This window comes from Hirundo rustica, chromosome 2, assembly GCF_015227805.2.
Source record: "Hirundo rustica isolate bHirRus1 chromosome 2, bHirRus1.pri.v3, whole genome shotgun sequence".
Classification (NCBI taxonomy): Eukaryota; Metazoa; Chordata; class Aves; order Passeriformes; family Hirundinidae; genus Hirundo; species Hirundo rustica.
In genome coordinates this window covers 56,990,899-57,018,847 of record NC_053451.1, presented here as the reverse complement: position 1 = coordinate 57,018,847, position 27,949 = coordinate 56,990,899, and the positions used below count along the sequence as shown (strand labels likewise).

Here is a 27,949-nt window from a genome sequence, read left to right as displayed (position 1 = left end):
GGCGCGCCTGCCTTGGCCGTGCGAGAGGAGGGCGCTTCGCGCTCCGTCCTGCCGCGCTGTTTGTCCCTCCGGCCGACCCGTAGCGTTCTCTCCTCCTCGCACAATCATGGAGGGCGCTGCGGCCTCCGCCGAGGGCTTGCGCTACGCCGAGTACACCCGGGCCCCTACGGGCGCCGACAAGGGCCAAGCCGAGCTGGACAGGGGGCTGGTGAGCGCATTGCGGGACCCCCACCCCCGGGACCGTGAGGCCGCTACTGCCCCGTTCTCACCCCGGGCCTTCGCACGTGTGAAGGGTGACGTGTGTGAGCGGGGCGGGGGCCAGGCTGCGGGGCCAGGTGTTCTCCGCTCCCCTCCGGGCTGGGCAAGGAGGTGCGGGGGCAGAGGGTCCTTGGCCCGGTGCCGCGGGTGCAGCTGCAGCGTGGGCAGTGAGTGTGGCGTCCCACCCGTGAGGGGAAGGGCGCATCCAAGGATCGTAAATGCTCGTGGTCCCAGGGAACGACGGAAGGTAGAGGGTCCGTAATCAGAAAGTTTTATTCGTGTGTTACACGGTTGGCGGGGAAATGTTGGCTCTGATCTCCCGTGCAAACCCACGGCAGCGGATTTTGGATAAAGGGTAAAAGGGAAGAGAGAAAAAAAGATGTGAAATAAGAATGGAAAGAGAAAAAGAGAGGAAGAGTGAGAGAAAGAGACTAAACGGGATCACCGGTCCTGGTTCCAGCCTCAGTGCAGATGATGAACTGTTCTGGGGGTGCCTGGGGATACTTTTTTACGGATAGGTTTTCCCTGCCGAGAAGACAGGTTTCTTGCTTTCTGTACAATTCTGGAAACGGGCTGGAGGCCTTGGGGGGTCTTTGGTGGTCTTGATCCCCCGCCTCCAAGTGCTCCCCCACTTCTTGGCCTCATCCTTGCACTGTACTGGGCTGTGTTTATCTCCAGGAACTAGAACACGGAAAAGCGCTGCCCTACCTCTGCATGGCCCCCTTCTCCTGCCACATCTTGTTCTTTCCCACGGTGTGTTGATGCCAGCGATCTTTGGCTATTACCAGCAATTCCTGTCTGTCACTACCAAGAGTCCTTGGTTGGCTCCATGGCCAGTGGGTGTTTGGAACATAGACATTAGCCCTTTATCTTCTGGGGTTCCACAGCAGGGTACATGGGAGCACTTCAGCCCCAGTGTTTGCAAGCAGTTCTGAAAGTTTTGTTCGCTGCCATTAAAAGGTGATACCTGACACATTTACTCCCACTGTGCAAGTGTTATTACAACAGGCAGGTTTGAGTGTTGAAGATTTTGCAGAGCTCTGTTTCAGAAAAGTAATTCTCATCTGCTGCTTTGTAATGTGGGAAAGGCTGGGTGGAGGCAGAGTGTCTCCAGTTTCCTATGCTGTATCCTGCTCTAGAGGAAAGGATGCTGGGACTTTATCCCATTCCTTCATTCCTGTCACTTCAGCTAGTTCAGGGAACAGTGAGTTCGCATTGGGAAAGAGAATTGGGAAAAACACATGGCTTAAAGCCCCAGATGGAGAAGTTTTCACATTTTTTAAATGGCTTAAAAGTCTTACTTGCCTAACCTAATTGTGTGCGTGAAGTTGTCTCTACAATATTTCTACTTTTTTTCAAACACAGTTTTAAAAATCACAGTTCTCTAAGTTAGTTATTCATTGTTACTACAGTCTTGGACTTTTTTTTGCCCCACAGAAGAGTCTTTCTGTGTATTTAACAGCAAGTGTGTAATCTTAAGAAGCTGGCTCTGAAACTCATTATTGTCATGGCCGTTCTTCCTGCGGAATGCTAGCAGGGGATTCCTAGAGTTTTGTTGAGTCTTTGGGGCTTCTTACCCATCTGGGATAAAAGTTGCATTTGGAGTTAACGTGGCTTGCTTTGTTGTTGTTAGTATTGTCACGTTCTTACTGGAGTCTGGAGACTTGAGGTGCGTCTTCAGAAGACTAAAATCTGGATGTCTGCAGTTTTCTATTGAAATTTATTCTTTAGTCCAGGGTATTAGCTGAAAGTCACTTGATCATGATCACATTTACTCTTGTGGTTGTTTTACAAAAGCATTTGGAGCAATGGAAGAGCAGCAATGAGAGCATGAGGAGTCTGTTCTCAAAGATCACCCACAGGAGCCTTTGTTAATGAATATGTACTCAGGAAGATTCATTTGAATATCTTATGGTAATTGTTCTATTACTGAATCTTGCTCTGGTTCAATCTCCAATGAAAAACCGTCCAGAACTGTAGTCGTACCTTTATATAAAACCCAAAAAGGTTGTTGTAAATTAAAGGATACAAAATGACATGAGAATTGTGTCAGTATGGAGAACAGCATCTATCTGAAATTACTTTTAATTCACTGTTGGAAAACAAATTACATTTCATAGGAAGGTTAAGACTAGAGGGAAAACACTTGATTATGAAATCAAATTGGTTGCATACAGTTAGTAATATAATCCCACTTAAAAACTGTTCTGCTTCCATGTAGTGTTAGTAAGGCAGTTTGCTCTAGAGCAGTATTTCAATAAACTGTAGCTACTCTTCTGAGGAATAGAAGCCTTATGCTGTTTTCCATAGCAAACAATCATTTATATTTCAAGTCAAGAATTTTTATTTAAGGGGACATCTATTTTCAGAAATATTTTTGTACACTATATATTAATACTTGTGTATCCTACTTCTTAGCAGTGTACAGAACTAAAAAAAACCCACAACAAACAAACTAAATCATAAAAAAGTTAATTTATGCTTGTGTATTTATTTTAATATAGGTACATGCTTCTTGTTTTGCTGGTCCACGATTAAGCATGGATTAATTGTAAAATGCATTCAACCAATGAAAATGAATTATTATTTTCTCTGTGCTTTTTATTCTGTTCTGCTCACTATAGTTTCCGAGGCAAAAGATTGTAGGGCTTCTTTTGTGTTTGTGAACCTTAGTAGTGAGGAGAGCAAAATATTTTTCATTTGTCTGAGAAGGGTGTTCCACTGGTTGTGGCAGAAGAACCAGTATAAAATCCAAATCCTATGCTGGCTGATAGGTTTTAACATTTGGAAAGCATTAACATTTGCAGCCCATTGTCAGATGTAACAGTATTGTGCTAAAGTTTTAAAATGACACATTTGAAATTCTTATGTTTAAAAATTTAACTTTTTTCTACTTCATAGTAGGAGATGCTCTAATGCTAAGAACCATATATGTAATTTTAGTTTTTGGATATGTTTAAGTTAGAAGGGCACCATTTATTGGGGATTTGCAAAAATAATATACTCCCCTATTTCTTATGCTAAAAAATAAGGCTGCTGGAGAATTAAATATGACAGGTATAGGCAGAAAATCTGTTTTCTAACATACTGTGTGTTAATATGCTTTATGCTCTTTTGTTTGCCAAATGCTTAGGTAAATCAGGTCTTCTAATACTCATTTCTTATACTTATTCTTATACTCATTTCTGAAAAGGATTGAGAAAATTCAGGTTTTACAGATTTAGCATAACTTTTTCATTAATTTCCTTTTACAGGGTTTGTTACTGAAGACTGAATTACACAGTAAAATTAAAACACTGAGATCAGCAGAATAGCATGGGTTTGATGACTAACCTTTGGGAGCTGATTCATTGAATAAAGAAAGGGACAGATGTTAGTTTTTAATATTTTATTTCTTTATTTTTCCCTCTTGGATCTTAACATAATGATTTCATTTAAAATCCACATCTTGGAAGTTTCTTAACAGCATTTTTGGAGGGGGAGGAAGGTCAATTTTGTCATAATTGAAAGTCAGTGCGTATGTATTTATTTATTTATCCCTTATGAAATGCAATTTCAAGCAATAGGAGATAAAAATGATCATGGTGGTAGTTGTATTAGCATGCTGTCAATGAGCTGCTGCCTTCCACAGAGAGTGTGAGTTGCTTTCATTTAATATTGACGTGAGACGAGTGCTTTTAATTCAAGCTTTGGACTTTACATTTCAAAGCACCAGCCTAACCGTGACTGATTCTTCTAAATATTCAACTGAGTTGAGTGAGCATGGAAAAGGAAACTGAGTCAAGTTGGACTTTAAGAACTTACTGGTTAGTACTTGTAGTTGCCACTGCTTTTATGAGAGTCTGTGTCAAGAAAAAGCCAAACCTGCAGTCTCACACTCATCCAAATTCTGTTTTTACCACCTGTATAGTTTGGATACGTTCACACTATAACAAACATTCAGGATGCTTTGATGTGTCAAGTTATCACTTCTTTGCTAATAGGTGGCAAGTGACTCTTCTCTAACGTGCTTATAATGCAGATATGGTGAGTTACCATAAACCAGTATTTCTCAGATTTTCTGGTGCCTGCACTTCACTTAAATTCTAGACAATCTCTTGTTCCTCTCTGGCTTGAGCTTTATACCACTTTTACCAATTTCTCTGTCTTGTTATCATTTTCCCCTTGATCCTGCATCCTGGTCCTGTTCAAGGGCTGCTGCCATGGTTTGTTTTTATTTGCTGTATTCCTGGCAGCTGTCGCTTTCCACTGAGATTGGACTGATGCATTCCAGCGGACATGGCTGACTCTGCCAGAGGCCCTCCCAGATTACTGTGCAAAAACACTTAAGCTACTTCTGCACTGAACTGACAGAATCCTGGTATTGTTTGTTAGTCTGGTCTCTGTGCTTAGTCTTGCCTGTTTGTTTTTTTTGTTTTTTTGTCCAGTACTAGCGTGATCTATTTCACACATTGTTGAGCTCTTAATTGACTGTAACCGCTTAGTAAAAGATTCTTGCTGTCAGTCTTAACAGTCTGAATAAGTCAAGGAAACTCTTGAATATTAATTCATGGTCACAAACCACAGGACAGAATACTATAGAATTCCTATAGGGTTATGATATTTCCAGAAAGGTGGCTGTTTGTGGTTTGTGTCTAAGTGGAAGAATTTTTTTGAATGTTTGAATATTGAGAGCCTGAGAAACTGATTTGTGAGAAGAAATGAAAAGTCTTTCAGTGAGGAGATGAACTGTATGCTTCACAATTTTACATCATCTACCATTTAAGATAACATGCTTAAACTTTTTCATGGGGAAAAGATGAGAGGAAATTTCATGAAACTGAAAAAAACAACAGACATAAAGCCGCTGCATTATTTTTACATTCAGAAATGAATGGTTTTTGAGACTGAAGACTGCACTGAAGTGAAAGGGTTAGATTACTAAAATGTAATTTCCTAAGGCAAGAATTTCCCGTCAGGTAGGTGGGAGGTAGGTACTTAGTTAAAATCTACAGCATCCAGATGCTAGATCCAGAGGAATACAGCTGCTTCTCAGTGACCTCAGAGGAGGCTGTGACTTCTGTCCTGAGCTCAGTGCTACAGGCAGCAATCACAGCCACTCACCTTCAGAGCCAAAGCTGTAGGAGCCACTGGGTGTGAGGGCAGTGCCTGCATCTTGTCCAGCTGCCTGTTTGCTGGGCAAGTTGCTGACCTATGATCTTGGCCCTACTAAGCCAGCTCTAGGAAGGCTTTGAAAACAGGATTTCTTAACTCTTCTCCTGCTCCCACAGTCTAGAAATGAGGCTGGTTGCAATCAGAGTATTTCAGCCCCAGAAATCTTAGTGGCAAAGGCATCTTGGCTCCAGATCCAGTCATTAGGGCATTCACATTGAAGTTGGAGCTTTAAGTCCTTCTGTCAGAATTGTTTGTATAAAATATATAAACCAGTTACAGGATAATTGTGGAAGTAAGTCATACATAGAAGAGACAGTCTGATGATAAAAGCATTTTCACTGTCATTATGTTTTGAATTCAAGATAAACCTAATCTGATTTCTCAGGTTTCCTGGGGGAAAATTCAAGGCATTATTGAACTGTCATATGATAAGACAGGTAATGCCACAGATGGCTATCTTCTTTGTTTCAAAGATTACATGGAGGCTTTTCAGAAGTGGAGAGCTTGTTACCCTTCCTGAATTCTGCAAACATGTGAGAAGTCAGTCCTTTCTTCAAGGTTTACTACATACCTTTTATCAGTTTCTTGATCAACACGGGGATTCTTCTTACCCTTATTGAAATGCCTGACTTTTTCAAGCACTGTGTAGAAAATACATAGACCTGACGTGGGAGTTTTGAGTTAATACTTCATGTTTCTGTAGTAAACTGATAGTTTGTTGTGTGCTGTGTTGAACTAGTCTGCAAGTAATTTCAAGTAATTCTGTATAGTTGTGTGCCTTGTGTTTTTATGAATACTATGAGCTGATTTCAGTGTGTGTTCACAGATTTGATAGTGGGTAGTTCAAGTTACACCTGAGGCGTTGGCGTGGGTTAATGGGATTGAGCTATAAAATCTAATGTAGCCTGGAATACAGAACTTATTTTCATCACTTTCATAAGTTATAAATGAAATGTCCACATCAGACATCAGAAATACTCGTCATTAAAATAAAAGGTGTGTATATATCAAATTAGAATTTGCATGTTATTCTGATTCCTGTTTCTCCACTTTAGGCCAGGACGATGATAGCACTTGGACTTGGCATTGCAACTGTTGCATTTGCAGGTAAGGTGCACTACCAGCAGAACTCTCACGTGTGAGTTGTGGTTTCTAAAAGGGATAATGAAGTTTTTATTAATATCAGTAGTGGAAAGGTTGCTTGAGAGTACTGTGGAAAATTGTGTCCACCTATAATTCTTGTCCCTTCAGAGATATGAATTCCAAAATTCATTTTGAAAAATGCTCCATCTGCTTTTTATCTGCAAAATGAAAGATTAAAATTTTATTTACTTAATAACATATTGCAATGTGGAGGCCCTTTAGTACAGAAGAGTGCAACAAGATGCTGTGATGTGAAGGTGGTGCTCAACAAATTGAAATAGAGGAAAATAAAAGGTTTTAGTGACTGTAATGATGTATCATATTAACTGTTTCTGTACTACATTGTTTCTTACCTGAACACTTTGCATCTGGACTGTTGTTACTCTGAAAAATAGGTTTTAGTGTAAATACAGGGCATGAGTTTAACATGAGATAATGGTTAACAGAAAGCATTAAGAAAAGAGTGAGGTAATGGTACATCACAGTATTTCAACAGAGATACTCTAATGTGATTTTAACTTCTGTGTTAACATAGGTACATGCTTAGATCGCTGAAACTTAGGACACGATATGTGTTTTAAGAATGAATGCCAGATGCTATTTGAATGAAGCAGAGCCTCATTTTATAAATATTTTTTCATTGTGTATTATAGTAAGTTACATTGCTAAAGAATAATTAAAACAGTAACTGGAGAGAGAGATTTTACATGGAAAATCCTCCAGTAACATGGCATAAATCTTGATTATGGTATTGATAGATCTGCTTTGTACTTCTGGGAACATACAGCCTTACAAGAATCCCTCTAGTCTTTCCTAGCTATAGACATTCAGTGCTAGTGAAGAGTTGAGTGGCTCTGAATCCCAGATCATCTTTTTGTAACAAAATTAAAAATGCAGTGTTTACAAGGTGTGTAATTAAGCATACAGCATCACAGCAAGAAATGTGTAGTACATGGGTTTCTTTTTTTCAAGACATAACCTGTGAACAGTATTTAATAAATAATGTATACCCAAAGCTAATGTTTCAAACTGCCCTTTTTCTGAAAGTTCACAGGGCAGATATCTTAATTTATTGTATTGAAAAGTATTTAAATCTATTTTTTTAGTGAGTTAAATAGTGAGTAAACACAATGGGTCTTTGCAGGCCATGACTAGATTTTTAGATACAGTATACTAAAATTCTTCTCCCTCTCCCAATAGTCTGGGTTTTTTTTAAACCAAAATTCTTTCCACTGTAAGCTGATGAACATAAGTTAGAGCTTGTTTGTGGGTTTGGTTTTTTTTTTTTTCATTTTAGTGAATATTTCATTTAACCTCCATCTTTTTCAGGTCGTTATGCTTTCCGCATTTGGAAACCATTGGAGGAGGCAATTACAGAGGCAGCAAAGAGGGTTTCAACTTCTGTAAGTTTAGATACTTTATGCCAAATTTATGATTTAGTATTTCAAGTATTCAGAAAGGAGACATTTTATGTTAAATACAGTTAAGTGCCAGGTAGATAATTTTTTTTCCAGGGTAGGGCTGCTCCCTACTGTGTAAGTTTTGGCATGTTGTCTGCTATATTTTAAATCCTTATGGATGAAGCTGTATCAAAAGGTGCTTATGAGTTTGATAAACAGTTGCAGTTTTTACTGCTGATGTTCCTTGTTTTGGAATCCCTTACTAGTAAGTGTAAAGATAAATTGTTCAAGTACGCAGTGAGAAAGTCACTAATTCCTAAATATTGCAAAGTGATGACATGCAGTTTCATTTCCAGCAGCTAAAAGTGAAAGAATTTAGTCTTTTAGATACAGTGTTAAAAATCAAGAAGACAAATTGCTGAACTTCTAGGATGGGTTGCCGTGGAGACAGGAGAGCTTGTGTGCTGGTTAACAAATGAGTTGTCTTTTTATTCCTTCCCCAGCTAATTTGAACTTTTAACCAGGATTTTGTTATTTGGTTTTGCTCTACTTGTTAAAAAATACAACGAGATAAAAAAATCAAGGAGTGTTGTGTGGGATGCATATACAGGGAATATCTGAGCACATTTACTTACTGCTTCAGTGGTTTTGTTTTCCTCTGGTAAATAAATATGTGTGTTCCATTCCTGTTGGATTGAAGTAATTCCAAATGAGATAGATGTCTGGTTGTGGCAGTGTGTTCCTTCAGAGTTCATAGTCTGTGTACACTTAATCACAACAAAATAATGCTATTCCCTATAAGATGCTGGTGGGTGAGCATGTTCAGGGAGTAGTTGTTGCAGATGATTATTTCCTGAAAAATATACTAAAGGCGGGTTTTTTAAAAACATTATATTAGCATTGTACCTACTAATGTTAGACCAGTTCCAGCACAGAGCCTGTCTACTCAGGCACTGCGGTCCAAATTCATTTGCCATCTGTGCTTGGTGTTTCTGTGCTGAAGGTGCAAGCTTGATCAAGGCAAGCTTCCTGGGAAGGAGATTCAGCTGTCCTCTTTGGGCTGGTCTGTGGGTGATTAGGGATAGGCGATCGGAAGATATCGCGTTTTACGGGCAGACAGAACCCCTCCCTCAACAGTTAGAGTTGCTTAACCCCCTTAGTTAGCCAGCAACACCCGGTTTATGACGCAGGTAGAAGGACGTGACGTGGTGAACCCAAGTTATATAACCCCATGCAACCCATTAATAAACGCCATTTTGCTGTCCACCATACTGGTGTCTGTGAGCTTATGGCCCGAGTGGCCTGAGGTTGGCCACCGTGCCATTCCTGAACCAGGTCGCTACGCCTCAGTGAAGGCAACAAGTGGTGCCGAAACCCGGGAAATCATCCGGGAAACGGGAATCGCCTGGACGGGTGAATGGCGGCTGAAGCGGCTGGACCAGCTTGGTGGGGAGGACGCTCCCGGACCAGCGAGGACGATGGAAGCTCTCGTGAAGGTCGTATCTCAGATTCATAAGCAATGGGTATTGATTGTAAACCAAAAGACTTTACTCTCGCCGTGTTGAGGCTTTTGCAAATTGGGGTCATTGACCGACCGGTGGATGTACTCCACCCAGAAATATGGGATAAATGTACTAAGGCTCTGGCCGAGGAAACAATGTCTTCCGGTTCGGGGAAGAATCTTAAATCATGGGGAAAAGTTGTACAGGCTTTGCAAAAGGCTCTGCAAGAGCAAGAGACATGAAAAGCCGCACAAAACTGTTTGCCAGCCACACCCTGGCTGGGAGTTGGGGCAACCATGCAGATTATAAGTGAGAGCAGTCTTGCCGAGTACGAAGACTCACAGGAGCAAGGACCCTCTCTACAGCCCCCGAGCCCAGGCCCACCTACTGAGGGAAAACAGCAAGCACAATTATTCTGGGACGGGCTAGCAAAGGAGGCCAGGAGCGCCGCCATTGAATCAGAGTCTGAAAGGGCCTGGAAGAGACCCCCGCCTTATGCGCCACAAAATGGCGCCGAACCCCAAAGGGATGGGAGGGACGCAGACGCGGCCGGCGGGAACAGAGAAGGCCCGTTAGATAACGCAGACGCGTGCGAGCAGGAAAAGGGGGGGAAACCAGGAGGGGGAATTAAGGCCAATCAGAGTGCTTGCCTGAAAACATATCCTTATAAGGCAAGAGCCTCTCGCAGCAGGAGGCGGGGCGAGCCTAGGGGGAAGGAGCGGCCCAACCCTAAGAGAAAGGGGCGGGGTCGGAGCCCAACAAAAAGGCTCCGGAGTCCGGAAGTATCCAGTCAGTCGACTTCCGGCTCCGAGTCAGACTCTGTCTGGGATGAATGGCTTGACAAGTGGTCTGTAGCCGACTCTGACTCTGACTCCAACAAAGAGGAAGTAAGGGTACACAAAATCAGTAACCACAACGCTTTTACTTGGGTCAAGGGCAAGTTAGAAAAGGAACGAACTCCGCTTACAGACTGGAGGAAAATAAAAATAGCATGCGCCGACTGGGCCCCATCAGCCACACTGGCGTTTCCTGTCCGAGTAGGAGGGCAAGGCGGAAACGAGAGGACTTACCAGTGAATCCTAAGGATGTACAAGCAATTGTTAAAGCAATTGCGGACAGAGGGATTAATTCAGCTATGGTTTCCACTCTCATCGATAGCGTTTTTGGAGGGGACGACATGCTCCCATTTGACATAAAACAAACCTACAGATTTATTTTTGATGCGGCGGGGATGATCATCTTCAAACAAGAGTGGGAGGACAATTGCGCAAAGCAACTAGCCTTAATAACCGGGGCAGACCATCTGCTACACAGTTCTAGCCTACAGCGGTTAATGGGCACAGACCCAACCATGATCAACCCCCAGGCACAGGCCGAGGGCCTACGGGCCCACAAGGTCATGACAGCTACCCGCGCCGCTAGAGAAGCTATCTGCTCTGCTTCCACAGTTATTGCTAGACCATTGCCATGGTCCACAATAAAGCAAAGCGAGAGTGAAAGTTTTACACAATTTGTGGACCGCCTCCAGGCAGCACTCGATTCCTCAGCTTTGCCCTCGGAAGCAAAGGGCCCTGTGTTAGCGGAGTGTTTGCGCCAACAATGCAGTTCAGCCACCAAGGATATTTTACGGTCATTACCACCTGGGTCCAACATCGCAGACGTGATTAGGCATGTCACGAAAGAAGAACATCTAGCCCCAATCCAGGCAGCCGTCCGTACTGCAATAAACTTGCCCTACGGCACTTGGGCGTTGAACCCGCCAAAATATATCTGCCCTTCCGCAAACAGCTTTCCTCGCAGTCAACGACAATATCAGAGCATCTAGCCATAGCCCTTGCTGGTTTTGGAGGAGAGATTCGCTATGCAGCAAAACCCCCTTGGACTCAGTTGCTTGAGACTGTCGACATTGATCTCCCGCCGAAAATCATTGACTGACCGCAACCAGGACCGACGATCTTCACAGACGCATCTTTGCTAACCTCAACCGCAGCGGTGGTGTGGCAGTCAGGAGAACAGTGGCAATGCATCGAAACAACCGACCCTACGCTTTCGGTTCAACAACTCGAAGCAGCCGCCATAGTACTGGCATGTGGACTATTCCCGGAAGAGCACCTCAGCGTTGTAACTGACTCTATATTTGTGGCCAAGCTCTGCCTAGCCATGTCAGGGCCCAGCCGTGGCAGTGTCCACGGTGGCTATGATGCTTGAAGAGGCACTCTTTTTGTGAAAAGGCACCGTATCTGTCATCCACGTTAACAGCCATAATCCAGTTAAAGGATTCTTTCAAATAGGCAACGACAAGGCAGACGCCGCCGCAGAAGGACTGTGGACACTGAGAGATGCCTGTCAGCTACAAGAATCTCTTCACATCGGAGCTAAAGCAGTAGCAAAAAAATGCGGGATTTCCACCGCTGATGCGAAACACGTCATAGCCACATGCCCCCACTGCCAAAAATCACCACTGTAGTCCAGCGGAGTCAACCCCAGAGGCCTTAAAGCCTCAGAAATATGGCAAACAGACTTTACACTATGTCAGCTGCTAAAACCCCGAGTGTGGCTTGCAGTGACTGTAGACAGATACAGCAGAGTAATCGTGGCCACACAACACCTAAAAACTGACTCCAAAGCAACCATCCAACATTGGCTAACAGCCATGGCGTGCTTGGCGTTCCAAAGCAGATTAAGGCAGACAATGGCCCAAATTTTGTTTCAAAATCTAGCCAGGCATTTGTTTCAAAATGGGGTATCACTTTAGTACATGGCATCCCGTACAATAGCACCGGGCAGGCCACTGTTGAGCGAGCAAATCAAACTCTGAAAGCCAAATTAGAAGTACTGGCAAAAACAGAGGGCTTTACCAGTTCCATTCCCCTGGGAGACCAAGCACGCATACTGGCAACCGCTCTGTTGGCATAAAATCAATTCCCTAGGGGAGATGAGACAAACAGCCCCGCCCAGAGACACTGGGCCACCCGAGCACTAGAGGAAGGCCCCCATGTTGTAATTAAAAACGAACTGGGGGAATGGGAACAAGGTTGGAGACTAGTGCTCACGGGGCGAGGGTACGCAGCTGTTAGAAAAGACGGTAGAGTTAAATGGTGTCCACTCTGTCCACAAGTTGATCAAACCAGACCTTCAGAATAGAACTAATGAAAATTGTGAGGTCTTATTTGCAGGACTGGATCCTTGGACGCCCCCGCAATTCATACACCCCAGTACCAGAGAAAAGTGACAAATCATCTCGAGTGACGAGCAGCTCGACAGTGCCCAAGAATCCCATACCGGTGAGATCCAGGCAACAACAGTATCTTTATGTGATTTTGCTTTTGGGATTTGTCGGCAGAGGGCAAGCCGATGCAGGGCATTACCCTCGCCAGTCATTCAGGTGGGTCCTACGCCATCTTTCGAGCGATAAGGCAATCAAAGAAACCATCACACCGGACAGCCCATCTTTTGAATTTAAGCTAAAAGACATATTTCCCCCACAGCTAGGATTCCCCGAAATTGGGGATTCGTCACTGTACCAGACCTATTGGTGCCCTGCCTCCAACCCAGGTAAAAGCTACTGTAACTATCCGGGGTACGGCTACTGTGGATATTGGGGGTGCGAAACTATCGTGACAAGCGATAGATGGCAACCGCAGCAACCTGATAAGTTCCTGCAAGTCAAGTATGCTCCCCATGGCTGTCGCGAACCAAAATTCGGTAGTGACAAGCTAATATACACGCCCCGAGACGGGAGAAAACACACCTGTAAGAGCTATGCAATGACAATTTTGCAGCCGACCCATATGAGTTGGGCGACAGGTAAAGTGTGGTCGGTGTTCGTTCGCGCCTTTTACGACATTTGGGTGAATGTACAAATTATCAGGCTCCTACCGTCAGTACCCCAATCAATCGGACCCAATCAGATTCTTACAGTAAGTGGACCCAAGAAAGAGACCACAACTAGCACCAATTTTACGCTTAATGCATAAACATTAAATTCCTCCTTTTCATCCGGCCTATTAGCTATTTACCAAACACCTAAGTCAGCTCCTTACAATCCGTTTCTTAGTGTGTTAAACGCTACCTTTTCGTCATTGAACCAATCAAACCCGAACCTTACAAGGTCATGCTGGTTATGCTGTGATGCAAAACTCCCTTTTTATGAGGGTGTTGCCCTTAATGTTTTTTTTAACTATTCAACGGCAGAAAATCCACACCAGTGTAGGTGGGACACCCCCCGGAGGGGAATTACTCTGAGTCATGTCACAGGCCAAGGCAAGTGCTTTGGCAATGTGACCTTAGCAAGGCAAATGGGCAATATCTGCATTGAATTTATCGAGCCTGATAGAAAGACCGATAGGTGGGCGATCCCGTCCGTACCAGGAATGTGGGTCTGCCAACAATCCGGAATAAGCCCCTGTGTGCGCCTTGATAAATTTAATAACTCTGTTGACTTTTGTGTCCAAGTTTTAATTGTTCCGAGGGTCCTGTATCACCAAGAAGAAGAAATGTATCACTTTTTAGAAGAACGCACCCGGCTCCACAGAAAGGAAGTAATAACAAGCATAACCATTGCAATGCTCCTCGGCCTAGGAGCTACCGGCGCAGCCACAGGTGTTTCAGCTCTCGTGACCCAACACCAAGGACTTTCTCAGCTGCAAATGACCATTGATGAAGACTTACAAAGAACTGAGAAATCAATCTCCTTTCTAGAGAAATCCGTCTCCTCGCTTTTGGAAGTCGTCCTGCAGAACAGGCGAGGACTGGACCTCTTGCTCATGCAGCAAGGAGGCCTGTGTGCCGCCTTGAAAGAAGAATGCTGTTTTTATGCTGACCATATCGGAGTCGTGCGAGACTCAATGACCGAACTAAGAGAAAGACTAGCCCAGAGAAAAAGAGAAAGAGAAGCCCAACAAGGATGGTTCGAGTCATGTTTCAACCAATCTCCGTGGCTGACCACCCTTGTTTCCACCTTAATAGGCCCTCTTACCATGATACTCCTGAAGTTGATTTTTGGGCCTTGCATTTTAAACAAATTAGTGTCGTTTGTTAAGAGCCGTTTAGAAAAAGTTAACATTTTATTTGTTAGCTGCCAACAATTGCTTTGAAGCGCGCTTATTACTAACATGTTATATCACTTTTTACATCTTATAATGTCAGTTTTAATAGCCTTTGCATTTTCTATAACTTATGCTTTGTACGTTTTTTTTAGTTAATCGTGAGGTGGGGGGAGGGGATATGTGGGTGATTAGGGATAGGCGATCGGAAGATATCGCGTTGTACGGGCAGACAGAACCCCTCCCTCAACAGTTAGAGTTGCTTAACCCCCTTAGTTAGCCAGCAACACCCGGTTTATGACACAGGCAGAAGGACGTGACGTGGTGAACCCAAGTTATATAACCCCATGCAACCCGTTAATAAACGCCATTTTGCCGTCCACCATACTGGTGTCTGTGAGCTTATGGCCCGAGTGGCCTGAGGTTGGCCACCGTGCCATTCCTGAACCAGGTCGCTGCGCCTCAGTGAAGGCAACACTGGTCCGCATTTGTGTTTGCTTGCCATGTGTTTCAGCCAGAAATGGTGCTCCTGGAATACTTTTTTTTCTCTCTGTCCCTCTTACTGCATTTCTGTTCTGAGACCAATGTAAATTTTTTTTCATATTAAAAAAAAAAAAAAATTGAGATATTCCCATGTTGCCTGTCAAAACAACAGAGGGGATTTTAGGTACTGTGAATTAAATTGCTTTCACATGATACAGATACAGGCTGACTTGCAGGCTTACTAGATGCAGATAGCAGTACATGTGGCTTCAGCTTATGGAGTGCTTCAGTCTTCACCCTCCCTTCCTCCCCAGCAGTTTTACTCCAGCAGTTCTTTTTCTATCCGTTTGTAGATACAGGCTAGAGAATCTAAATTCAGACACATTCACATAAGAAAGCAGGCAGTGACTTTTTTTAACGCATTGAAATGTGACATGCTACTGCATGGAGAGGTGTCTGTTCCTAGGAAACTGCACCCCTCAATACTGACAGAGCCAAGCTCATTACAGACCTATCTCATTTTTACCACAGTCACTTTTGAGTCCTGCAGAATTCATGAACAACCATAAAGAGCAAACGAGGAGCTTCTGCAGTCTAACTGTTCCTAGTCCGTGGAGCTGTATCCTCTGTCTGCCTTCACATCCTGCCTTTCTGCCCAGAATTGTGTGTTGATTTCCAGTGGGGTATCTCTTCTGCTATTCTATTTCTGAACTTCAAGATACAAGTTTTCAGTGTAAGATGAGATCTACTGGAGACAGTAAAAACTCTCTTCCTGTTTGCCATTTACTGTGTATATTTGCTGGCTTCATATTTCTGAGAGGATAGCAATAGTATTTTTCTTCTACAGCCATGGTCCACATTAAAGATCCTTGCATAATTCTTAGCCAAGATTATTTGATTTTTCTTGGTTTGTATTTTTTAATATTTTTTTCTTCTCCCTTTAACAATGAATTATTTTCATTGAAACAGTAGAGAAAAGATTAAATGCAAAGGTCCTTTGTTTATTGCCCAAACTGCTTATTTTAGTAGTTTTACATGACTTTGTGCAGTTTGAAGCTGCGAAGTATAATTTGTGAATTAGCCCTTTGTCACAGTTTTAATTTCAAACCGGGCAGAAACACCAATTAATGTAGTGGTTTCGCGTTCACTCAGTTTTGGTTTTGGTACTTACTCTTTTTGTGGGAGAGAGACTAGGAGAGAAACAAAGCAGGCTCAACTTTAAAATTAACAAATAGCTTTATTAACATACACTAAAAGAATAGGGAAAAAAAAAAGTTGGAAAAAAACCCTAAAACAGAATGAAACTTCAAAAACACTCTTCCCTCCCCTTACAAACTGTTCACTTTCTTACAAAACAACATAAAGAGACAAAACTTGTAATTTTCAGTCAGTTTCACTATCTGACCATAGTCTTTCATCAACTCATTAGGGGAAGAGTATCTTTTCGAGTCATGGATCCCACTGACAACCTAGAACAGTTCTCCTGTGGGTTTTAAACTGTCACAAAAACAACCACCTGGAGAAACCTGCCTTTGTGACCCCCCCCCCCCCGGAGCAGTTTCCCAAGCTGCTTATGGGTCATGGGTCTTAGACTTTTGCATACTGGGGTGTCACCTTTTAAAGATGAATAACTCCAAAGCAAAGGATTCTTCACCTCAAGGTACAGAGATACCTTCTCACTTCTTCACTGGCTCAGGGGGCTTCTCATCTTTATCTCTGTTTAAGCATCTTACAGGATATTACTTAGTTCATTACAAACACTTTTGCTCGAATCCACGCACAAATTAAAACAATCATCTCCCCAAATGCATATTTTTCCCATGATTTAAAGGAATGACTTTATAAATATAGAGTTCATTGCCATGGCTCAAATAAGAATAGAACAACCAACTCTTCAACCCTCTGTCCTAATAGGCTTTTCACTCTTGCTACTGACTTCATGCTGTTGGTCTTTATGTTCACTCTGTCCTTTCTTACTCTCTCAGAGAAGAGCTAAGCTCTGGAAGCTTCATGTTGCTAAGAAAGAGTTAAATCTGCTTGGAGTCTTTGTCTCTCCCTCTGTGGCTTGTGATGTTAGATGTTTAAGGCCGAGCTGGTGAGGGAGGAAGAACTCACAGAAACATCAGAGATCGGAGCACTTAAGCAGTCTGGAATCACAAAAAAACAGGCAGGATCATAAATGCCTTCTCAGCCCACCCCTCCGTGTAAATTGGGGTGGCTTCAGCCCAAATGGTGCCCATAGCTCTTATCAGGGGCCCAGCAGAGATCTCTACCTGCTCCAGGGAAGTTTGGAGAAAGTAGTTGTTGCAAAACAGCAACCTCTCCTTCCTCCCACCTTCACCTGGGAGCCGATGGAATCTGGCCAGGCCTCAGGCCAGCTCCCTGCCCAAAAGGGGGGAGCAGCAGGCCCAACTCGATGTTACCAGTCTCTCTCTGGCCAAAGGAAGAAGGAAAAGGACCCACCTACAGGAAATTCACGGGGTTTTATATGGTACTTCCCAAAGATCGCAGCTTACAATTTCAGTGGCCAGAATAGATGTCAATATTCTAACTAACTCTCTGATAGGTCCCTGTCTCTTCCAAAGCAATTCCCAGGTCCTGACCTGGAGAATTATTCTACATTCTTCTATAACTTAAAAACCAAACTGAACTAACCCATGACACCCTTTCATATCGTTTTTTGACAGCTTATTGCCCTTTACACTGTCTTGACAAAGGCTATCAAGCAGATGGTACTTCTTCCTGTGCTTACTGGAAAAACCATCCCATGACCTTACGTGTCTGGCCTCAGTATTTGCTGGTTTTCCATAGTGTTTGAAGGAACCTAACTTGGTCACTATAATTTTCAGTGCTTATTCTGGCTTTCTAGAATGAAACCTTGTCCCTCATGGCCTCCTTTTTCTTGAGAGTCTGTGAACAGCTGCCTGTTTAAAAGCTATTTGCTTCCCTCTTAAGCCCCCACTCTTCCTCCTCCATTTATAATGCATCCCCCACTCTGCAGTAGAAATCACAGCTGATGTTGGTCCCTTGCAATCACACAAGGTAATACAGATGCTGTTTATTCTTTCTGTCTGCTCACTAATAATTGACTTGGGAAAGGTCAAGCGGAGCAATTATTAAGTGATCATTTAAAATGCTACTTGCTGTATCTTGAGGATTTTACATTTCCTATTTACTTACGTAAATAAGTAACGTGTACAGTCAACAACTGCACTCATCTTTTAGTCAGAAATAGTAAGCAGAGGCAAATAAAAGCTTTATTCTGAATTTTTACCTCTCATTTAAGACAGTTGCTTCGTATTTAAGAATATGTATTTGTAAATGCTTCTGTAATTTAGTCTTGAAGTTTTCTAACATCTTTCTTTCAGTGGAGAAGGACATAGGAGGAAGCATTGTCATTTCCACTCTATGACAAGTCATAGTGCTTGCTCCCACAGAAATGTTTTTTTTTAGTTTGAGAGTAGTTTTGTCACTGGTGTCACAAATGCCAGTGACGCTGTTTTGTTTGTGTGTGTAGTGAGAAGAGTCTGTTGCCGCTAGAAGGTGCATAGCTCTAATTCCTCAGAATTAATGCCATTAGTTATACTATTAATATTTCCTTAAAGTGTGAGATGAAGAAGCAGGTATTTCAGTAGCATTCTTTTCTTTGTGGAATCAATGATATTGAGGATTGAAAGACAGATGGATACATAGATAGATGGATAGATGGATAGATGGATAGATGGATAGATGATATTGAAGACAGAAACAGCAATTCTAGGCCCAGATGAATTGTCAAAATACTCAGATCCCAAAACCTTGAAACTCTGTGTTCCATAAGAAAATGATGTTTTCTGTAGCACATCATTAGGTTTTCTCACTGTATTTCCCTTATTGGACCTGATTCTGCTCAAAACTTGTAGAGTTCTGAATTGAGAGATAAGGGTAGCAACCATCTCTCTTGTCCTTAATTGAAAATAAAGTTTCCAGAGAACAATGCATTCCATTTTGTAAGATTTCTTTTCTAACTAAAGTTAAGGAAGTTAAAGTTGATAGTAGAAAAATTATGTATTATATCACAGCTTCCAAATAGTTTGTGGTTGTCGTTTGTTTTTTGTGTTTGGTTTTTTTTTCCCTCTGGTGTTTGTTACCTCTTTGGTGGAAGACTGTATTGGTCCTGGAACAGCAGCATATAGTTTTCAGAAAAATTCAGTACTCCATGTAATGTGATGTATGGTCTAAGTTTTGGTGTTTTCAGTCTTTTAACTGGCATGGAAACAGTGATTATGTTTTCCCTGTGCTGTGAAAGAAGAAATATCTTGAAGATGTCGTGGTCCCTATGCATTAGGTTTTCTCACGTGGTTGCTTTTGCAAAGATTTGCAAGACGGAATAGATGTTGTCAAAGCAAGTGCAGCCATTTTCTGTCCCTCCCTGTGCCCCGAACCTATTAATAGCATTTGTTCAGAAAGGAGGACTTGCATAAATTGCTAAACAGTAATAATGTACAAGGAAATTAAGTAAATTAAATGATATCTCCTCCCCTTCCCCCAAGTAGTACAAAGGAATGAAGAGCTCATTTCAATGATTTTTCCAGTACAAAATTTTCTTTGTAATTGCTGGAGCTAATAAATAATCAAGTCTCTAGAACTGCCTGCTCATCAAGGAGTTCTCATAACAGAAAAATATCTTTCCAGTCATTACTTAGAATTTACAACTAGAAAAAAAAGAGTTTTTGTTTGAGTAGCATGCAAAAGTGCTTTCATTAGGGAACTAGAAATTTGCCAAGGTGTTGCATAAAATGAAGTCTCAGTGTTTCTTCCTCTTTTTTCTAACCAACAGGAAGAAATGCTTCTATGTGTAATTTCCTTTTGCTTTAAATTCTGCTTAGGATTGAGATCTTAATTTAAGAATTGATTGTTGTTGCTACATCTTTCACTTATGAGAAGAAAATATTTTTTCTTGTAGACCAATTCAACAAACTCTTTTTGTTTGTGTCTGAAGGTGAACTGACACTTCTTAGGATTAGAACTGTGTCAGGGAAGCAGGCTCTATAAACATGAAAAAATATTTCTGAATGTAAGCCTGCAGCCATCCCTCCCTAGTCTCTCATTTTAAATAGTGTTTTAGATTAAATCTACCAAGAATAGAGACAAGCTGTCTTAAAGAAAATTGAAATGTTGCTCTTCTCTACATTAATAGCAAACTAGTGTTCTGCAGTAGAGTTGTATGTCAGAGTTGAAGGGCAGAGGAGAATTCAGGAAATTATGTGCACCTAGACTGCTTTGGGAGCAAATGTTTCTGGAAAAACTTTCAAAGAACATTAAAGTATGCTTTTCTCTTTTGCTTGTAGTAATTGTTGGGCATTGTTGCAAACTTCTGTGCAGTTCTGCTCTTCAAGGGTGTTACCCATTGGCCATTAAATTCTTGACATCTGTTCCTTTCAGAGAACCAGAGAAGCTCTGTGTGTTCCCTTAGAGTTGCACTCTCTAACCTGCCATGTCTAAGTGCGCTGTTGCAGACCTGGTTTGTGTTACCCTGTAGTGACAGATGTGGCTTCTCCACAGATTCTCCTTGTTGGCATGGCACATCCACAGTTCCTTCAGCTCTGACACCTGTAGTGTTACAGTAGTGGTTTGGGGTGGGAAGAAGGAAGAAAAAAATTAGTCTTGGATCACAACAGCACACTAAAAAAATCTCTTCTGTGGTTGCATGTGACTTTATGGTAGCAATAGGTGAAGTATTTCTGGACCATGTTTTTGGGTGAATATCTCTCCTAAGCTTAAATGCTTTGCTTAGATATCATAGACAGAGTCCTTTAACTGCTATATAATGATTTTGAAATTATGTAAGTGAGTTTGTGTAGACATAAGGCAAAATTCTCACTGAATATGAATGGCTATATTTAGTGAGTGTTTTTTTCAAGGGCCAGGCATATTTTACTTGGGGGTAAACGGAATACTTAAAAATAGTCTCATCTCTCAGGCCAGACTTCCCTTTGATAGCAACAAAGGAAGCTTATTTTCCCCCAGCTGATAGGTTTTGCATTGAGGAAAAAATTTCAGTCTTGTTGAGTGATTTCTGTGTGCCAGTTCCCCAAGGCTTGGAGCTACATCTGTTACCTCTGGGACTTACGGAAACATTCACTTTGCAATCACTGCTAACCATCAGTGGTGGTTCTGTAAGGTTTTTTTGGTTTTTTTTTCATATTTTAAAATAGATATATGGACAAATATGCTTCCAACCCATTCTCTGTGATAATTGCTGTAATGATTTGCTCTCATCTCCATCTCCTTTTTAATGTTCTTTCCCCTCTGTTTTTTCTTCCCTTATTAAAACTGGATAAAGTTTCATATGACAACGAGTTTAAAAAAATTAACCCCAGATCCTGTATCTAATAGTTCTCAGTCATTGGTTCTGAAGGAGGGATATAAAGGCTTAGGATTTCCCCATATACTTCACTATTCTCCACTGTTCTCCGGCTCAGTGGTTTCCTGAAATAGAGGTTGTGGCTTTATGCTAAGCCTTCTCTTCTTTTCTTGTTTCTTTCTGTTTATTTTACTTCAAAGAACTCATGATACACTTTTTTGAAGTAGGATTCCTTCGCATGGAAATCTATTCTTATCTCTATTGGGGTTTTTTGCCTACTTTCTTTGTAGGAATATCTGGGGCGATTGTCCATAACATCCATGGATGCCAAAGTATTGTCACTTTTGGCGTTTTCCATTGTGGTGATACCCGTGCTGTTCTCAACAATTACCCTACTTTCCCTCCCATGTGCTCCCCAACACATGCACTGTACCATCCTATGCTGGTATGTACTTTGATTCTGGACTGTTTTGCCTGGAGACAGGATTTTAATGGTTGTAGCTATTAATATCTCTTATTAACAGTAGAAGATCATGAAAACACAGGTAGTTATTTTTCAGTTTTTTTTTATATATTCTATCACTCAGGAGAAATCCTTTCATATTATCTGCTTTCCAGTCATTTTATGCCTTTGAAATAAATTATAGATGAATGTAATGCTCTGAATGAGGTCATATAACTACAGTTTAGTTCCTGGCACCTTGTGCATGAACTAATTATTGCTTTTTTTCCCTGTCTTCTTTTTAGAGTCTTTCATCATACTATAAAGGAGGATTTGAACAGAAAATGAGTAGACGAGAAGCAAGTCTTATTTTAGGTGTAAGGTAGGTGTGTTGCATCAATATGTTTTTTCTTTAGCAAGTATTGAATGAAGCAGATGCATGTTGCAAGAATGTGGAATGCTCTTGCCAAAACCATAACTTTTTTTGTAAAAGACTTCTAATGGCTTATAAATTATTTTAATGCTCTGCCTAAACTAAACAGCAAACAATAAAATGCTCTTAAGACATGTGACTTTTGTTTGGATTGAAGGCATGGTAACTGCAGTGGAGAATTGTTCTTGCTGTGCTCCTGGGTCCCTTTCTGCAGAGCTACTCCCCAGCCAGGTATTTCCCAGCCTCTAGCATTGCAAGGGAGACTTCATCCCGAGTGCCAGGCTCTGCACCCATCCTTGTGGAATTTTGTGAAGGGTTCCCATCAGCTCCTTCTTGCAGCCTCTCGAGGAGCCTCTGAATGTCAGCCCTGCTCTCCAGCAGATCAGCTGTTCCCCCCACAGTGATAGACTTCTTGGCCAGTTGGTGATGTTAGAAGGCAGCATGACGTCAGTGTGACTCAGATTGTGAGTCAAGGAAAATGTGATTTTGACATTATATATTTTTTTCCTAGTGATAAAGAATCTTTAGAGCCTATTGTGGGATAAGCAATGTCTCATAAATGAAGCAAATTTGAAGTAAACCCCTCTTTTCACAGTTGCTTCTTAGAGCAGACCTGCATGATCTTCTGTAATATGCGATTGCCACTTTTCCCTGGTTATGGTTTGGCCATCTGAGGTTCTAAATGTGGTATAACAGCTTTCCTTTTTAGTATTAAAAACAGCTTTACAAATCAAAATATAGATGATTGTTATTTATAGTTGTGTGATAAATAATTTTGGTTTTGTATTTATGTAATCCAAGACCTTTCACCCTCTGTTTGTTTCTTGCTTTCTAGGTTACTTTCTGTTCAATTGAAGTAGTCTTGTCTTGTGCAGTTCTGTGAACTATTTTTGCAACATACCCTAATTTCACTGTGACAGAATAATAATTAGAGAGGTTGTTTACCTCAGGAATTTAGTTGGGCTGATACCTTGCATTCAAGCTGTATCTACAGGAAGATTAATTAATTGAATCATCACTGATTAAGAAGTCACCTGAAGTGGAAAACTCTGATTCATTTCTGCATACTAACAAATTATAAAAAAACCTGAACCATTCAAACTGTCCTTTTGCATACAAGAGCCTTACTGTGTTGGCATACCACATCCATAAGTGGTTATTTGTCTAGTAAGGTTACATATTCTGTATTTAATTTAGGCCAAATGCATATTTTATGTATGTCATTGAAGTAAACAACATTATGTAGGCAGCACCTGTAAATCAACATGTCCCTGAATGTAACATGTTAAACAGTTTTGCCAAAATAACACATGCAGGCATTTTTTTGTCAGGCCCCAGCAGAAAGAAAAAATGTTTATAGCTGCTGTAAAAATATTTACAGTAGAAGAAAATGTGGTAATATTAAATATTTGTTGTTTTGTCACTGGTCATAAAAATATTTATTTTCTTGGAGGAAAATTTGTGTTTTCTGCACTTAATGCTAGAATAAGCAAAGAGATATACCCTAGAACTGCTGGGATTATCCTATTTTTCCCCCTCAAATTTTTTATTTTAAATGACTGGATGTATTGCATTTTACAAAAACCTGAAAGATAATTGTATGTGACAAATACACAGGCTTTTGAAAAATGTCATTCTCTTTGACTTACGTGCCTTTGTTGTTGTTGCTTCCTCAGAGATGCAGTTTTATGTTTTGTCCACAAGATGGTGAAAATCTCAAGTTTTAATTATTTTTGAAGCCAGTATAAACTGTTAATTTTTAGCCTGAGTACTCTGGCGTTTCTTGTAAGCACTTCAATTTGTTTTTGCAGTCCATCTGCTGGCAAGGACAAAATCAGAACAGCACATAGGAAGATCATGATTTTGAATCATCCTGATAAAGGTAAATAATTACTACTTAAGTAGGGTTGGAAAGGAGGAGGCTTAAATGAGATCCTTTAAGTTTTCTGACTGTGTAAATAACCACATCAAGCGCAAACGTTTTTTGTTTATTTATTAACTGGAGCTTCTGTGTGTCTTCTCTCAGATAAACTGAGCTTTATGAACCGGTTTTACTCATTTTTCTTTGAAGTTGTTTTCTGTACTTGTGCTGCTTCAGTTAAAAGTATGAGCTCGGGGACCAGTTTTCCATACTTCTTGAAAAATAAGGAAAAATAAGCTATAAAAATTTTACATTAAACTAAAATTCCTGTTTTGAACTGCTATGGACCAGTTGCGTGCATGAAAGTAACTTTCTGTGGGGAAATGTTTTGCAGTTACTAAGTACATCATTGATGAATTTCAGACTTCATGGAATTCACTTGGAAAGAATGTAAAGCTGGGCACTGTTGCTTTACTGGCTGGATTTTTAATGTAAATTTATCCTAGAGAAAGGCTATTATTATAACTTTAACTACACTACAGCTGGTTGAGAAAGAAAGCCCATATGTTCATTGCTGTTTCTACTTTAAAATAACAGATGGTGAAGAGTTGCACTGTATTTCAGAAGTCAAAAGGGGAAATCAGAGGGTTTTTATATCTTTTTGACAGAATTACAGGCTCCCTACCAGCACCCCATTTTAAGAAAATGAAAAAGTAAGCGTGTCCACTGGCCATGGGAAGTGTTTAGTTGATGCTTTTCTCTCTTTACCCCTCAGTTTAGTTTTAAAGCTGTCCTGCTTGTGTGATTTCAAACTTTCATTTTTTACTCTATTTGTAATGTATAAGCTGCACAGATCTAGAAAGTAAATTCTCTTTTTCATTTCTAATATATCACAGTTGTCAGTCTTAACCGCTAGAGTCCCTATTACGTGAAGTTTTTTTAGTAATCAACTTTTAAGCTTGTTGTGGCAGTATGTGGATGCGTGAGCCGGAGAGGATTGTGAATCTTCATGTGGACGTTGAGTAGATCTGAATAGATGGTTCCTGTTAGGAAAATCCTAACAACCCTAACAAAGATTTTAATGCTTCACTCTTAGAATTTTAATGCCCCTGCAGCTGGGCACAGTGTAGGTTTGGATGGATGTAGTGAGCCCTCCTGTGTGATAGTGAGACATGGCGCATTTTCTCAGTGGGAGCATCAGTTGAAGGGATTTGTGCCTCTCAATGCCCCTGAAGCTCTTCTGGCATGGCTGTAGAAAAAAACCTTGTGTAACATCTTCAGCTGCGGAGTGAGGGCCTGGAGTAATTTTGAACATGTGGCATCACAGAGAGGCTTGTTTGCTTGTGTATAGTTCACTTCTGGCTGTGGGTAGCACAGATTTTAATTTAAAAATAATATTCAATGGTGTAATGTAATTTTAAAATAATATTTTACCACCTGGAGTTGATAGAGGAAAGCAGTAATTACAGATTTTAAGTTACATGTGTTCTGAGATGCAAACTGTTGGAGAGAGAAATATTAGAAATAAATAAGAAATATATAGAAATCTGCATAATAACATCTCCAGAGAGTAGTACTGAAATGGTTGCTTATTATTATTTACAGTTCAGTTTTAAAGTGTTTTTATATTGATACATTGTTATCAGTTACAAATTTTATGAAAGAACATTTCCTCACAGAAAAAAAAAGGAAGCGAGAAACCTTTTGGACTTGCCTTAATTATAAACAAACACTTAGGCAATCATGAGATTGAATTTCCTCTCATTGGAGGGCTACAAAATTAATATAGCACTTAAGGATGTAAATGCAGTGAAAAGACTTCCAACAGATTTGAATTTACTTTAAGGTCCTGTATTCTAGACATATAGAAAATCAATGCACACTTTAAAATTACTTGAAATACATTGTTTATTGCAGGTTTTAGTCTTTACTGTTTGTTTGATCTCCTGCCTACTCAGTGAAAGAAGCAAGTAGTCAATGTAATAATCCTATGGCTTGATACAAAGTTACTTGCTTTAAAAAAAAGGAAAAAAGTAAATTCTTTTTTCGATAGCCAATTCATTATGCATCTCTAGCCCTGCCTCACTTTCCTCCAGTGTGACTTACCTATTAGAACTACAACACTCAAACAAGACCAAACCATGGAAAAGAACTTCTTTTTTTTTTTTTCCTGTTGTTTTACTACACCATGAAATGACTTTATACTGATTTGGATTCCTGCAGCAATGTCCTAAAGAAGTCTTTAAGCAAGCCTCACCTTTTTATTTGTATGTGTCTACAACTAGCTCTGCGTGTTTCATTATTGTCTTTTCTGATTAACAGAATGAATGAAATGGTGAATGAAAAAAATAAAGTTGAACAAATGCCTTGGAAAAGGCTATGCAGTGCACAGTACTGCTGGAATCACATTTTTACATAAAAATATAGGTTTATTATAGTAAGTGGTAAGTGACTGATAACACCTTGCAGTGTTGTTTTTGGTGACTGTGGGCAGATGGTTGGCACTCAAGGGGAGAGTGAAAAAAACGCAAGCATAAAAAGACTGCTGAACTGTAATCAGGCTGTTAGATGGAGTGTAGAGCAATGAAGTGTTCAGCACTAGGAGTTAGAAGGCATACTAGAAGTTTAATGTAATGGTTTCTGGCTGGTAACTCTGGGCATCTCACAGAGGAGATGCTTGCACAATAATTCTCTGTCAAAGTTATTTTAAAATTTTACCTCTCAGTTTTTAGGATGAGTGGAAGTAATAGTTGTTAGGTTTGAGTGAATGTTCAGGACAGCTGACCTTGCATACATTTGCAGTAGCATCCCACTGCAGATCTAAATCACAGGATGTAAAGTGATTTCAGATTTCAGTCTTCTCTCTGAGACAAGTTGTTCTGTGTTTTCTACAGTGATTTCTGTTTTGATTACATTTCTCATGTTTCCTTTTTAATTAGTGTACTTCTTATCAATGTCCTTTGTACCAAAAGGATCTGCATGGGAAAGAGCTAATAAAACTGAGTAATAAAGAGATGTTACAAGTGAGGTAGCTTGGTACTTAATACTAATGTGTAAACACTATTCCTTTCCCCTTTCTCTTCTCAGGTGGATCACCTTACTTAGCAACAAAAATAAATGAAGCAAAAGACTTGCTGGAATCATCCAGTGCCAAAAACTGACACCCAAAGCCTTGGGTCGTAGGAGATTCAGCAGATACATCGTGCAATAACTTTCATGTCTGCTTGCTCTGCAGTTTCTTGACATTGATTGTCCATATTTATTGTCATAATTAAAATGTTAAGATTATTTAAAAGCAAACTGAAATATTTTACAATTATGTAAAGTTCTGTACAGTTATGCCCTTGCAAGGAGCAGGGAATTGGAATGATGATCCTTATGGGTTCCTTCCAACTCAAGATGTTCTATGATTCTGCCCCAATTTTAGTGTATTCTTACTGAATTATAATCCCTTACAAGCTTTGAAAAAGTTCTTTAAACTGCATTTTTTCCAGGAGTATTTTTTTCTTTTGTTAAATTTTGGATCTTTTAAAATAAAAAAATTAAAACCAGTCTTTAATATAGGGTTGTTTCTTCATTAGTAAAGAACCAACCCTATCTTTAGGGTCACCATAAAATCTGTGACAATGCATTGAGTTACAGGAAATATGACAGACCCTGTTATCAAGTTTTCAGCATCACCTTACACTTGAATCTGTTCATTTGTGTAGTAGGGTTTCTTCATGGGGTGCAGTTTGAGAGCTGTAACTCAGGATAGAAAGACTGATGGGACTACAGACTGCAGCTTCCACTAGGTGTGTTTATGGGGCTTGGAGCTATGAAGAAGGATTCTTGGGTTGGTTACCTCTTTTACAAATTAAAGGATCTCTGAAGTTGTCAAGT

General features: G+C 40.7%; 1 protein-coding gene across 4 annotated transcripts; it reads left to right on the top strand.

Moving 5' to 3' along the window:
* Positions 1–45: 45 nt before the first annotated feature.
* On the top strand, positions 46–27,621 carry DNAJC15 (DnaJ heat shock protein family (Hsp40) member C15). 4 transcript variants are annotated; one of them, XM_040053679.1, is made up of 6 exons: positions 46–208; positions 6,468–6,519; positions 7,885–7,958; positions 22,079–22,155; positions 24,018–24,088; positions 27,155–27,621. In XM_040053679.1, the coding sequence occupies exons 1-6, from the start codon at positions 107–109 to the stop codon at positions 27,226–27,228; spliced, it is 450 nt and encodes a 149-aa protein (XP_039909613.1). In that variant the 5' UTR covers positions 46–106; the 3' UTR covers positions 27,229–27,621. The 4 variants fall into 4 exon arrangements, with proteins under 4 accessions (XP_039909613.1, XP_039909601.1, XP_039909610.1 ...); XM_040053686.2 differs by lacking the exon at positions 46–208 and adding an exon at positions 345–512; XM_040053667.1 differs by lacking the exons at positions 22,079–22,155; positions 24,018–24,088; positions 27,155–27,621 and adding an exon at positions 12,634–14,887 and having other exon boundaries at positions 57–208.
* Positions 27,622–27,949: the final 328 nt, after the last annotated feature.

Bases quoted from the DNA above. Each gene is read 5' to 3' on its own strand.
- DNAJC15 (XM_040053667.1), top strand. From the start codon at position 107: ATGGAGGGCGCTGCGGCCTCCGCCGAGGGCTTGCGCTACGCCGAGTAC. The intron at 6,520-7,884 runs GTAAGGTGCACT...CATCTTTTTCAG, and splicing joins TGCAACTGTTGCATTTGCAG to GTCGTTATGCTTTCCGCATT. The intron at 7,959-12,633 runs GTAAGTTTAGAT...TCTTATTTGCAG, and splicing joins CAAAGAGGGTTTCAACTTCT to GACTGGATCCTTGGACGCCC.